The sequence below is a fragment of the Taudactylus pleione genome, unplaced genomic scaffold (genome assembly GCF_031769625.1).
Source record: "Taudactylus pleione unplaced genomic scaffold, aTauple2 ptg000006l, whole genome shotgun sequence".
NCBI classification, from domain to species: Eukaryota; Metazoa; Chordata; class Amphibia; order Anura; family Myobatrachidae; genus Taudactylus; species Taudactylus pleione.
In genome coordinates, this window is record NW_028284409.1 from 2641946 (window position 1) to 2657228 (window position 15283).

At 40.9% G+C, this 15283-nt stretch overlaps 1 protein-coding gene across 7 annotated transcripts in view; it reads left to right on the forward strand.

Moving 5' to 3' along the window:
- The window catches only part of PTPRK (protein tyrosine phosphatase receptor type K), a 437401-nt gene that overhangs the window by 94739 nt on the left and 327379 nt on the right, over nt 1-15283 (forward strand). For all 7 annotated transcript variants that reach the window (XM_088452079.1, XM_088452101.1, XM_088452086.1 and 4 more), the window contains exon 3: nt 13830-14101. In XM_088452079.1, the coding sequence (XP_088308205.1) occupies nt 13830-14101 (272 nt within the window). The remainder of the gene's footprint in view (nt 1-13829; nt 14102-15283) is intronic.

Consider the following 15283-nt stretch of genomic DNA (forward strand, 5'->3'; position numbering starts at 1 on the left):
AAAAGTAAATAGGAGTTATGTTTGAACAATAAATAAAGTGATATACCTGCACTGAAACTCCTAGCAGCTGGTTAATCCAGAAAATGTGGACACACCCAGGAGTCGCCACATAGACAAACACAATGCCAGAAGAAAATATGATAAACCAGAGCCAAAAAAATCCAGCTAAATATCACTGGGTTGGTCGGAACCGTTGATCAATTCTAGCCCGATTCCTGTGAGAAAGGATAATTATAATGACTTACATAATAATCCTTTCTCGCATGTACATCAAAGTATCTTTATCTTGTGGGTCACACAATAACAGGTTGCATATGGATAGTATGTAACCCTTACATCTGAGTTCTCCCTCGTGTTCCCATAAAGGTATCTTTTCTGTCGCATTCCCCAAAGGTAATATAGATGTCACACTCTGCTCAAATTGTGTGACTTACCTTGTCATTTGCTGCAGGTCAGGATTTCTGCCTAACCTTGTTCGAGAACCATGCACTGACCTCACCATCATGCACTATGTCAGCTGCTAGCATTCTACCTGTGGGAGTACTCCTGCCTCAGCTGACCTCAGCAGCCTATCATGGACTTGCAGCAGATTCATATCCCTTGTGAGAACTCCCACTGGTGCCAGAGCAAAGAGTTACTTCCTAGTGTTAAGTTCTATCCTGTGGCTCCTTTGTGCAGAAAACCATCACTGCTACCTGGCTCTATATCTACAGTTCCTGTGTCCTGATTGTTTGCTGCTGTATTCCAGCTCAGTGCAATCACAAGCTGCACTGATAAGAGGATTCCTACAATCAGCCTCTGCAAACCTCTTCCTGTCCCTGGCTTGTTTCTGACTTGCTTCTGTATAATCCCTGGTACTGCATTTGGTTATCTGGTTCTGACCTTGGCTATCCTCTGCGACCTGCTCACATCTGCTCCCTGGTACCTTGTTATCCGTTTGGTTCTGACCCGGCTTGTTGACTATGCTGAGAATCTTCTCCATTTCATACAGAGTACACCAGCACCTGTATAGGGGAACCTATTCTGAGGGCCACAACCTGTGTGTCGGACGCAGCTCTTGCGAGGGTCCCTGGTGAACACTGCCGGCACATTAGACTCTGCGCCTCGGAAATAGGTCTTGTCAATTCCCAATTCCCAAAATACGGGCTGCATCCATTAACCATCCGAGAGTTGTGACAATAGACACTTGCTTGTACAAATCGGGAAGTTGGAACATTTATTGGTGCACAAAATAAAACTGGAAGAGAGGACACCTCCAAAGACCAAGTTAAAAAAAGGATCCAAAACATCAACAGGTCTGCGAGTCATGTCTCACTGTGCCGCAGTCATCAGGAGCGAGGATGGTAGTCCACAAAGCCTCCGTGAGTGGAAATGTGGTAAGATGGCTTCTGAGTTATGAGTGGATCTCTTAAAGAAATGTGGATAGATGGCTTCTGAGTTATGTTTGCCCTAGATTCTTGGCTTCGATCTGGTAGACAGAAACTAATTGGTAACATTGATTGTCAGAGCACCTTAGAGAGGCTGATATAAAGTTTCAGTTGCTAGTCTGTCTCTCACTACCTGGGGAGCAGACAGCAGACCTGTTGAGAGATGATGTGACTGTGATTACTGACCTTTCTGTTAGCTCCACCACTATGTAGCATCTTCTGCTAAATAAATTTAATTTAATTTATAAGCTCAATGCTAGTTACATAGAATATATATTGGACACAATAAATGGTGGTGGGGTCAGTAATAAAGTTGGCCATATTTAACTGTCATAAATAATTTTACTTAATGGTATATTTTGTATGTGAATTACCTAAGGCAATACCAGTTATACCATTACACAAACCCAATAGTCTTTCTGGCAATCAGTAGGTCACACTCAAGAAACACACACTACAGTCAGAGTAAATGTCAGAAGTTTAGTATGGTACTGTGTTGCAGTGCATTTTTTTCAAAATCTTCCTGCTCAATTGCTGTATCGTTACATGTCCCATGTAAAGATGGTTAGGGCTTGTTGATAACTTGCTAAATTGTATTACTGTGAAATATAAAAAAAAAAAAGGTTAATATTCACTCCATACTTGCATATGAAATGATTCAAGGCTGTTGTTACTGCTGTAAAGGTGCCCACACACATACTGACTTTTCATCCAATTTGGCCGATTTCGATGAATCGTGACGACAGATCATGTAAAAAATGGGCAAATCGTGAGTTTCTACTCATGATCACGATGCCGATGCGCGTCCCTGCTCTTCGTACATCGCATCTTCAGATCTGCCGTGCTGTAGGGCAGATTAACCAATCTGGGATACAATGCACTGGCGACACGATAGATCTTAAACCAGATTGGACATTTTTAACTCCAAATCGTGACCACGACTGCCTGGGGAGAGTTCAGGGAAAAAATAGTGTACATCGGCTGATTGGGAGCAAGTCTGTATGTGTGTGGGCACCTTAACAGATAGCTGTTACCACCAGCAAATACTAACCTAAAATATACAATGATTACAGTGCTGTCTGTTGACACTATTCAAAATGAAAATAAATTAGCAATTAGTATACTGTGTATAAATATTTTTTTTCTTTTGAAAGTCTGATTGGCTCTCATGTTAATGTTGCATACAAACCTTGTTGCATTTGCGAAACCCATAAATACTGTTTCATTTTGACACTAATGGTGCATGCATTGTGCAATTTGTGAAAGTACATTATTGGTAACCAGACAGTGCAGCATGAGGTTAAAAAAGGCCTGGGCTATGAGTCATGGTTGCAATACTACTACTTATGTAAAGCAACACACCTGCCACTCCTATATAATACTAATAATAAAACAAAACAAAAAAAATAGGTGAATAATTGCCTGTATGTGGGTTTGGTTTTTTGTTATTTCTTTACCTTCACTCCAAAAAACAAAAGCTGCCACTGAAATGTTTGGGATGTAAGTTTGCTTTGCGGTTACATGTGCCATTATTGGTTATGACCACTCTCTTTATATATTAACGTTTTGTACATATTTGCTTGCCTCTGTTTATTGTACCATGAGGAAACTATTTATATTTTCTTATGGTCTTTATGAAGTACAATGCTGAGATTTTTTTTTTACTTGTCCATCATGACCTCGTTTGGTTTAGCAGCCCAATCCAAACATCTTGCTCATTCTCTCGGTATTTCAAATGGTTGTCCCCCAGAAACTAGACTAGATATTGCAGCAGCCTGCAGCTGCTGGGTACACCCTTAAAGTGAAATTAACAAAGTAAACACAATTAGGTTTTAGTTATAGGGACCCTTACGGCTCATGCTCACTTTTCATTTATCCATGTATATATGATTAGCCCCGCTAACACGCGGTGGCGTCACAAGGGGGATGACACCAAAATGCCGACTTCTCAGTGACAGGAGCCAGGTGCTGCACTGTAGCATTACATGCACCACTTGGTTCCTGGCACAGTGAGGAAACCAGCACTGCACACATCTGGTCCCGAGGGCAGTCTGCATCTCTGGGGCACACCCCCCCCCTCCCCCAAAGTGACTAAAACGGGGGTTCAGGCTGTGAGGCCACGCTCCTACCCATGAGGTCATGCCCCTTTTTACCTCTCCGGAGTCCGCACCAGGTGTCTCCCAAGGTGATTGACGTCACTGCTAACACATTTTAAACTTTTTTTTTTCTCAAAGTGGGGTATGATAAATGTGCAGGATACTCTTTTTATCCTCTCCTTAAGAGGGACCAGATATCCGACATTTCCGTACGAAGCATTCAGCATTCTCTGCCTGATAAGCGGGAATGACATCAGGAATTAGTTCCATACTGCAGTCCATTGGACAGGAAGTTCTCAGTCGACAATACACAATGTATTATGGGTGCCTACCGTGTTGTTTACCATGATATTTAGCTTAAGAACCCACTTGCAGAGTGTTTCACCTCCTTCCCCAGAACTACCATTGTTCACTAATATTCGGTGGACGCAAAGACTTCAACTCTAAATAGTGCAATCTAAAGATTAAAAACATACATTTATAGAGAATAGGACAACTTATGGACTACTAAAACTATACAGAAAACAGCATGCCAGATCTTCAGGATAGTATGGGCAGTCTTCACTGAAGAGTCTGCTTGCAAGTCTTCCAATAGCACAATTAAATATTTATATGTCTTTTTCACAGTAGATGATTGATATAAAGTAACTGATCTCTCATGTATAGATGTGTCCACCTACATCTAGCCTCCTTGCATTTTAAACAGACCACCTAGCTCAACACTACCGATACACAAGGTGCTCACGCTTTGTGTGATGTGTAGCGCACAGAAGATAGATGTATATGGACACATCTGTAAAGGTAAATGTCTTTAATATCAATGTTGCACTGGAACAATTCTTTTAAAGAACTGTCAATCCTTTCTGCAACAGAGAATTGATGGCAATAAACTGATATTTTGCATATATAGATAAATGTCTTTTATGTAGATGTAGCACTGTTATTTCCAATAGCACACGTGTTTCCCACAGTAAAGGTGTGAATAGTAGCAAGTTTTCTGCATGCATAAATAATTCTTTAGTATAGAAATACTGTGCAATATTTCCAAAGCACAAGTAATTTGCACAGCAGAAAGCTATCAAGTAGATCTTCAGAATACTCCAAATTAACAGCACTATAATGAAATGCCACAGTTTTTTTTTGACATATGTACAAATAAGAACTGTAGATTGAAATTTAGTAGATCTTGTACAGAGTCCAGTTTAGCTTCCCATAGTGGAATACGTATCAGTAGGCACAAAAAAGCCTAGTAGAATGAGACCTAGGTATCAAGCTTTTTTATTTTTTTTCATAGAAACTGAAGTTTATACATAATTTTATGTATTGTAGCTATGTACTACTGGCACAGTGCAGGACATTTCACAGATATCTCCGGAAGAGCAGTAATTAGCACTGCAGATCGCAGTCCCCATTATTTTCAATGGGGACTACGTTCTGACCACATGTACCAAACTCCAAAAAGCAAGGCTTTGAGCAATTTGGCACTGGTAGTTTACAGCATCTTCAGATAGCCTCCATAGGTTTAAAGCCGTTTATACTATCGAGCAAGAGAGAGAACTCTTCTGCACAGCTGACTGGTTGCCAAGAGACTGACTGGGGCTCTCAGAATTGACCTGACAAAGATCTCCTAAACTGTTTTTATTTCAGATTCTAACACAGTGACTTCATTGTGGTGGTACGCCATCCTGTTTGCATTCCATATCCAAGGAAATATGCGTTCCACATGGGTAAACAATGTTGTTTTTTTTTTTTTTTATTGTAAAGCTTAAACAAGGTGAAGTTTTTCTGTATTTATTTTTTGGAAAAGCATCCCTCTAACATCTGGTGTTTGCTGATTAATAGGTAATGTTAGGTTTGCTCCACAGATAACATTTTGAATTGGGGCCAAAAAGCTAAATTTTTACCACATCTAGCCATAAATTATTATATAACATTTAAGCTGGGTCACTCTGATATTTTCTGTCAAACTCCAGATGTGTTTTGCTGAAGTTTTCTTCATTAATGGCTTCTATATAGACTCCCTCTAACACAGGTCAGTTGTATACAGATGCACAGGGGTGCCGAGAAGGGGGGGGGGGGGAAACGGGTACTAATTACCCAGGCCTGGTCTTGCTGGAGGGGCCCTGGTACGGCGCCTCCCCACCTCCCTCTTACATCACAGCAGCGGGCAGCACTGGGCGACTCCTCGCGGCTGCTAAGCAAAAGCAGTCTCCTATGCTACACTGATCGCGCTCCCCACTGGCTATGCACCCCTCCCCAGAGCGTGGCGTTGCAAAAACATTTTTTCTTCTAAGGGGGTGTGGCCACACCTCCTGCGATGAGGCCACGCCCCCATTCACCCGGGCCCAGCACCCTCAGATGCAGAGCTCTTGATATGGTTGACTGGTCCACCTTGATCTTTTACTAAGCCTTAAATAGAGATGAAGTGAACGGAGATAAAGTACCAACCAATCGGCTCCTAACTGCCATGTCACAGGCTGTGTTTGAAAATGACAGGAGCTGGATGGTTGGTACTTTACCTCTGCCCACTTTATCCCCATGTGAGGCTTAGTCAATAGACCCCTCAGCCACTAAACTCTGTTGCTGCTTCAAAATGATAGTTGGTGCCTCTGTGCTTCCATCACAAGTGTCTTTGCTCTGATGCTGAGTTTTCAGAGATGGCTTTGTCCTTTGTATAGGCAGTGCTTCGTTGGCATGGTGCAGCTTCCATTTCCTCACCACTGATCCAACAGTGCTCACTGGGATATTCAAGCACTTTGATATTAATTTGTAGCCCTTTCCTATCTTGTGCATGTCGATAACTTTTTATCATTCATTTTCTTAGAATGCTCTTTGGCCTTAATTTTTTACAGCTTTCCTTTAGATTGACAGTATGACCAATGTTTAAATTAGGGCCTTTTTTATCCATAAAACCTGACATTTTTAAGGATTCACTGATAGAGGCTAATTGAAAGCCAATTGTAAGGACAATGGGGTCGATTCAGACCCGGACGCTAAGCTGCACTCTCTCGCAGCCAAAAGGGGCCGCGTATGCAAATTTAGCAATCGCACTGTCTGGTGTAAGGACGCCTCTATGTCTTAGAGAGCAACGGCAGAATGAACGAATGCCCACTTTTCTTTCTTAACACGTCATCTCCAGGAAGTGTATGATTAATCAGAGCCATCAAAAACCTGTGTGTGTATGTATATGTGTATATACAGTGTGTTTGTGTGTGTGTATATATGTATGTATGTGTGTGTGTGTATGAATAGGGTCACAAACAACGATGTAAAAGTTCCAAATTAAGGTGCATACACACGTAACGATTTTTTGAACGATTTGTCGTTAACGTTCAATCGTTCAAAAAATCGTTCAGTTCCTGAGTTATAACGATTAACGATAATCATTCATGCGTGCTCCCGTTTGTAGTTCATCGTCCATTTCAGACTGTCCAACATAACGATTTTCACTAAGGGAAGGAACATTTTTTGTTCATCGTTGTAAAAATCGTTCATTACACTTCAAAAAATCTTTCACATATAATCTGACAGAAAATTGTTGGTTACAAAATCGTTACGTATGTATGCACCTTTAAGCTGCTCATCCACTAGGCGATTAAACCAAGCGATTGAACGATAACGACTGTTGTTATCGTTCAATCATTTGGAAATCATCCACAAATCGTGCAGTGAAATGCCCTAAATGACCAGCAATGCGCGATCCCGCCGGTCGTTTGCGTCGTCCTGTTTTGCCTGTCAATTAGTCGTTATTGGACATCGTTATCGTTCCATCTTCCATGCATCGGTGCATATTTTCAATGCCGGAATGACCAACATATATAGATTTAAATAAATATTTCAGCCCACTTTTATTAACAACTGCTTTGAAAATCGTTGGTTTATGGTCGTTTTGTGCAATCATTCACAAATCGTTCATGCACACACACACACACACACACACACACGCACAGAAGTGCGGCTCTCTCTTAAAGTACATTTAGTACTATCTTCAGGATTACAGAATCCTGAAGATAGTATCAAATGTACTGCAACGTTGATAAACATTGCCAGTTGTTGGAGTGATTCTAGAAGAGAGTGCCGCACCTTGGAGTGTGTCTATTTAGCACTCTGGATCTTGTGAAAAAAAAAAACACGTAATGCATTCAGTTCAACATTTCGCGGCTACATAAGCCCTGTTTTCAGGAACACGTGTGTGTGTGTGTGTGTTTGCGCATATATAATATATAATTTATTTTTTTTATTTTGTATAATATATGCACTCACTTTTTCTAGGGAAAAAAAGCAATAAAGAGCCAGCACTAACATTTAGTAGATTTATTGTGAAGGTCACATATGAAAAATACAGTGTTCAGTAGTCGGCAGCAGCAGCCCGCCTGACTACCGCATCAACCTCAGGGGCCAAAAAAAAAGTGAGTGCATACATTTATTTTGTATGAAGCAGGCACCACATCTTTAAAGGATTTTTTTCAGGAGTGCTGACTTGTCTCAAAGTGTGTATATATGTATGTATGTAATTTTTATAATGTATGTACGTAGGAGAGGGGGGAGATCAAAGCTTGGAGAGGGATAAAGTACCATCCATCAGCATCTGTCATTTTTCTAACACAGCCTGTAAAGTGACCGTTAGAAGCTGATTGGTTAGTACTGTATCTTTTTTCACTTTATCTGGCGCCAAGCTTTGAGCTCTTTCTCCATAGAGATGCACAGGGGAAATCTGCGTAAAGAAGCCCATAGGCTTCTGTAAGAAACGCCATCTATGTACACCTAGCCTCAATGGGCACGATTCAATTCAGCGCGATGTAAATAGCGCCGGGAGATAGCTCCCGGAGCTATTCAATTCATCGCGCTGTTAGGTCGGGGAAGGCTCGTTATCGCGCCTTAAACAGGGTGTTTAGGCGCGATAACGGGCATTCCCCGACCTAACTTCCCAGCGCGAGGCTGTTTTCCTGGCGCTAAGGGCAGAAAACAGCCTCGCGCCGGGAGTTTTGTCGGATTTCTTCTCTCATCCCCGGAGGGATGAGAGAAGAAATCATTAGTTGGACTTTTCAGCGCGGTGTATTGAATAGCTCCGGGAGCTCACTCCCGGAGCTATTTACATCGCGCTGAATAGAATCGAGCCCAATATGTCATGTGGCGTGAGACCCCTGGCGCAAGTGAGCCGCCACGTCCCATGCGATTTGGGCTTGTGCCAAGCTTTTTTTTTTTGCCAGAAAATGCATCGTATGTGACAAACTGCTTCATGGGTATGCACTGATTAATTTGTTATGCAACACTTGTATATCTGTGTGCGCCTGAGTCTGTAAACGAAAAACAGCGTAACTTGGTGTAAAAAAAGGTGCAGCTGCTGCATCATAGCACTTTGTATACAAATTCAAACTCAGGCCCATATTCAATTAGTTTCGCACCCACGGATAAAGCTTCGCATGCCGGACTTTTCACTTGCATCGCATATTTTGGCAGCGGAAACTTACCGTGCACGTACCCGCTATTCGCCATATTCAATTGCAAAACATGAGAAAACGGTTACATGCGAAGTCAGAACGGTCAGAAAGTGGTGTCAGATTGGGGAAATTGGCCTGAACCCCCTAAAAAGATGCAGAAACATTGGGGAGTGCCTGATTAGTCCTAATAAAACTGTTTGGGGTACTTAAGTTTGCACAATTGCCTCTAATTAGCGTCTTTGCCGAAGTGGTGAAGAATGACATAAAGCAGTATTTTTTGGAGAAAATAAGTAGTCCTGTCAAATTTGGGGTACCTGAAAATGGGTGCTAGTATATTTTAATGTCTCTAAAGTGCAGTTTTAATAAAAGTGAAATTCCTCCCTCATAAAAGCACCTGTAATCCCAAAAACACTTGACCCCTTCTTAGAGCACCCCCAGAACCTTATTTCGCTAGTTTGCAAAGTTGTCTCCGAACCTTGTGCTTTTTTGCCCCCAAATTCAAAGTACTTTTTTGGGGTGTTTTTTTTGCTTTTTTTCCAGGAATTTTTTGACACAGTTTTTTTGGGGAGCTGTCCCAAGGGTTCTGAGTGGTTTCCCCACCTTTGCACCCCAAAATAAACATATGTACTTCTTTTTGCCTGCTATTCAGAGGCAAATCTTTTTCGCCTATTACATTGCACTGACTTTCCTCGTACGCGGAAAGCGGATGGGATTGAATACGGATGCTAGTTTCCGACAGGTGAAAAGACGCAATCGGCAATAATGCTCAATTGTACTCGTCCTTATCAGTCCCTTTCCTTCTATGCAAAGATGTATCGTTGCTAAGATAAGTTAACCAAATTCACAAGATAAAACGAGCTTTATACTAGCTGCCATATGCTGGACTAGTTCTCAAGACACTTATTCATGCTTGCCAACATTGTCAGACCCCTCCGGGAAAAATTGCGTGATCGTGGCCTTGCCCCCTGCTTTTGTCATGGCGATATTACCATCATTATAAAGCAGGGTGCGTGGCTACAATGACTCAATTTAGCGTGAATCGCATCATTGCCCTCGGTCCTCACTTTTGCATGTGGGCGCGGAGGTCGGCGGCCTACTCTTGCGGGGTGTCCGGAGCAACGCCCAATTTTCGGGAGACTCCTGGCAGTCCTGAGAGAATAGGGAAGTATGCGCTTATTTTATACATTTCTGAATGAAGTAAAAAAACTGAAATAATTTCTCTGTTTCCAGAGATGATTTTAATATGAACCCATTAAAAGGTGCCTGACTTTGTAACGTGGTGTATCATCAGAAAAAATGCACTGGTCCTAACTATTCCTAGGTTCTAATGTTTCCTTACAGTGCAATAGCAGTATGAATGCTCTGCCCTCTCTAATTCCCAATAAGCGTTTGATACACTATTGCTGTGTTTAGAGAACAGATGTTGCATGGGCTGTGCTTGTAATAGAGCATATTGAAGGTTGCCTCCAGCCATTTTTGCTTAAGGCCATTCTATCCAGAAAAGTGAATGTGTTATTGATATAAAATATCTTGGGTCTGTTTCAAAACTCTGTGGGCCGGCAAATGCAGGCGTATTTGTGTTTTATACAATCAGAGTTGACATAACAAATTGCTGTGTTGGAAATCGTGGACACATTTTTAAAGGAAGTTCTTTTTTTTGAAAATTGAAGCAAGCTTGCAACACTAGGCAAGTCATCAAGAGGCTTATTGGGAAATCCCCCAAATCAAACATTTTCGAGGAATCCCTGCAAATGTTAAGTATGCCCAGCATGTAACATGGAGGGGACGCAGCAGATATCTCCAATATAGGTTTCTATGGGTGCTGCTTAAGTGTCAGATTTATCAAGCTCTGATGTGAAGTATTACAGCGCTACTCTTTGGCAGCTATTTATGAACTTCCTAACATGTAAGTGTTGGGCTCTTAACTCATGCATAATAAAACTCAGTTCTGTATTGTGAACTGTCTCCATAAAATTGACCTATTCAACCATTTGTGTGTCCCACTGATGATGCACATGTTTCTGAGAGGTAAGAAGTCAGTTTATAGTCTAACTTCTTAGCATTTGGGGACAATTACTTCAGTAATTCAACTTTTGCTGTATTTTTCAAAGGTTCTGCTTTGTTTGTGTGGGGCATGGAGATTGATAGAAAAGCAAGAGATGTCCCATTCATTATAGACCAAGACCTGACTTCCACCACCTCACGTGGATGTCATGTTACATTTAAAGAAAGTATTTTGAGGACAACTTGCCTTTTTAAAAAACATGCAAAGAAAATTGAGCTAGCCTCTAGAGGAAAATCTGCTGAGGACTGAGCTTTTATGGTTTGGATGATTCTAGAGAGCACTCCCTGAATCCAGGCTCTTCAGCCCTTCTCTCTCCGTGCAATATCCTGTGCCCCCAAATGAGGGCATATAGAAGAGACATTTCAATTTTAGCATTTAATGTACAAAACAACTGTTCTCCCATAAGTACATATGCAACTGACGCTACATTTAGCATGCATGTTGCATAAAATCTACCACTTGTCTGGGATAATGTGAAGGCTGCACTTTGGTGGTAACCAGGAGGGAAGTGGGGAAAAAAAAACAACTAAAAATCAAATCCAGTTTACAGACAAAGGGCTGGATGTACTACATATTGCATTTTGGATGCAGTGCATCACACTACTTATTGGGTACATACCAGCGCTAATAACACCGGTATGTACCTAGAAAAGTACTGTCCTTTGCGAAGAGGGTACTTTGGGGTTATGACCTAGAAGTTCCTTGAGTGTCCCTCTGTGCAGAAGTCGTATGATGCGCATGTATCGGAGATGTTGCGAGGTATTTGATTGGATCCCTCTCTGGGATTAATACGAAGAGAACCTCATAGCCTTCTATTAGGCAACGCCATCTATAGATGGCATTGCCCACTAGGTCCAAGCTCTGGAAAGTAACGCATTCCGTAGCTTGGTACATATGGGAATGCAGACCTCTGCCCTCGTTTTCCATTTAGTACATCCTGCCAAATTCTGCAAAGCCAATCAAGTTTAGTTTAGTTTAACATGTGACTCGCTGGAATATTGAAATTCCTGGATAAGAAACGTGTATGGGGTTATTACTGATCATTTTAAAGTAAATGAAAATGCCTATTCTGCTTCTACTTGTATAAACTTGGCAGCCTTATCCTGGCAGAGAAAAACTGTGCCTCAATAAAGAAATTACAATGCTTGCATTGTCCTGCGTCATATTTATGCTTGTTTCCTATGTTACCAGTGTGATCTTCATCGACCTAGAACAACTATTCATGGCAGAGCATAACAAAAGTTGCATTCAAGACTAGTGACAAAGAAGTAGTTTCTTGGTATTTGCATTAATACACTGGTTACCCAGTACAGCCGCTCCATCTGACATATTGACAAGGGTTACAAAGATAGGAAAAGACATACGAAAAGTGTAATCTGAGGGGCAAAACATTTTAAGGCCACAGAGAATAATAAACTAGACCTCTCCTATGTGTAGCATTCTAGTAACAGAGACATATAAATGTTATAATTTATAACTTTCCCTTTCAACATTTGTACAAAGGTAAATTAAACTGTATTTGAATGAGTGCATCCATATATAATGCTGTTTATTGTGTTTATTATTTCGTCATAGGGTGAATCTTTGTTCATCCCGCTTGTACCTGCAATGGTTTAGGCAACAGTTTATTTTAGCAAATGTTATTCAGCTATGCTCAACTTTAACAAACGGAATCTGTATTTGTTTTATTTGTTACACCTGTGTCATTGTTGTGTTGTACCAGTTGTCTAGTATACACAATTTGCTTTCATGTATGTTGACTGTCTGGCACAGCGTTATTTGTGTGTTTTTTTTTTTTTATTATGATGCTAAAATGCCAGTTTTTCTGGAACATAACAATAAATTAAGTGACAAAAATGGCTTAAAAAAGCAATCCCGCATAGGGTGTTTTTGTTCTAAATAGTAAGTTTAGAGCACAGAACGACACACATCATTCGTATACCCAATAATAATACTCTGAATAAGAATCACAATAGACTTTATTCCCATTCCTTGCCTTTCCCTAATTGATTGAGCCACAATGTCCAAATACCCCTGAAAGTTTTATCAATAACAGAATCTGTACATGCCAGATGACTATTTTTTTTTTTCCCTTTTCTTTTTGAAACACAATGGGGGCTGCAACGGTTACGAGCAAGCACTTTTCATCCAGAAATTGCTAGTTTCTTCTTGCACCCATATGGAGTTCAGGAAAAGGAGTGATGTTTGGCTAATCCTAATAGATGTGATGTACACAGCTGAACATTGTGCGGCACATAATTGAATATTGAATCCTACCCAATAATATTAAACGATTTGAATCAATACACACCAAATGGTGTATAGTGATTTTTGTATTGCAGAATATGCTCTTCAATATCCCCTGCTGTCACTCTGAAGCAGTCCTTCTAGGCCCCTTACATTAATTTGCTTATTATTTTAATACCTATATCCAAGACATGAGGGCTTGTGACTGTAGGACGTTTTAGCAACTTAGTGCTGTTGATCCTGATGAATAAAACTAAGGTATCTTTTATAAAAGTACTAAGTGAATGTGGTTTTAACTTTATGGAGGGCATTCAATTCCAGGGGGCTGCCAGCTTGCATAACAGTTGCTGGCAATATTGGCGCATCTTTGCTGTCTGTGTAGCTATAAAATCTTAGAGGATGCTAAATTTATTCCTTTGGTTGCAGTACTTAAAATATTCAGCACTTTCAGAATAATTTTCTAACATACTTGTTAGTCCTCAAGAGATGGATAGGATGAAAAAGTGAAGTTCTTCGCACTTATGTTGATCTTTATCTTTGATTTCCTTTTAAGGCTCCTACATGATTGTGGACTCCTCTAAGCACGATCCTGGCGAGAAGGCTCGTCTGCAACTGCCCAACATGAAGGAAAATGACACTCACTGCATTGACTTTAACTACCTTCTCTTCACGCAAAAAAGGGACAGTCCAGGAACCCTGAATATTTTTGTGCGGGTGAACAAAGGACCCATTGCTAACCCTATCTGGAATGTAACTGGAGCTACTGGGAAGGACTGGTTGAGGGCTGAGCTGGCAGTGAGCACCTTTTGGCCAAATGAGTATCAGGTAAAAAAAAAAAAAAAAATACAAATCTGATCATCATAACACTATTGGGACAAAAACCTATTACCACTAACGCCACGATTATCTTTGCATTTTCAGATTAACACAAGCTTTGTAAAGGGATTGATCTACGTTTTAATGGTTCTGTAAAAAGAGATTTGCAGTGTTAGGTTTCAGAGATATTGTGAAATGAGGTCGCCCTAGCAGTGTTGGCTGTGAAATAAATTATGCTGCTGGGTTGCCAATCGGCAAGTAAAAGTTTCACATATATATATATGTAGTAATGCACACCGTGACCAGATTAAAGGTGCATGATACTGAATGTTACTTGCAGATAACAAGCATTTCTTTCTGGCGAGTACTTGAAGTATATATATTATACACACATATATATGTATGTGTGTGTTTAATATACATATTTCAGGTTCTTGCCAGAAATAAATAGGATAATGCTTCTTATCTGGAAGTAACATTCAGTGTCAAGCACCTTTAATCTTGTCACGGCGTGCATTACTTTTAATAAATGTTTGTTCATTATGTGTAATGATGTAATGCATGCAACATCATGATGATGCACGCTTAGTGGATGGGGCCAGCACAGGGCGCAACCATGCCCTGTTAAAGCTCTGTGCTTAACAGACCATTAAATTGCACTCACCTTTCAGAACCACCAGTGGCGTAACTAGGGTTTTCGGAGCTCAGGTCAAGATGAAGAATGGCCCAACCTACACACACACACACACACCTACACGTAAAAGTAAATGTGTGTACTGAAGGCGTGCAACAAAAAATTATCATGGTCACATATTAGAAGGGGAGTGGTCACTGAAAATGGGGCATGTCTACATTACACGCCACCAGTTTCTCCTCACTCTGGGAACATTTCTTTCCATATGCACCTTACCTATATGGTGGTTTCTCACAAAGTGGAAACTGAAGAAATGTATTCTCCCTGAGAAAACTGCATCTTCAGTCTGTATTCACTATTCATGTAGGTCACATAGTCCGGAAGTTGCCTGTTTGTGTGGGAATATTAACAAGGTCATCAGTACAACCTGACTTGTGCTCCCTGTGTAACTTACTGCGCCATGTCTCAGCCACACCATTGCCTCCCAACTGCGCCGTGTCTCAGCCACACCATTGCCTCCCAACTGCGCTGTGTCTCAGCCACACCATCGACTCCCA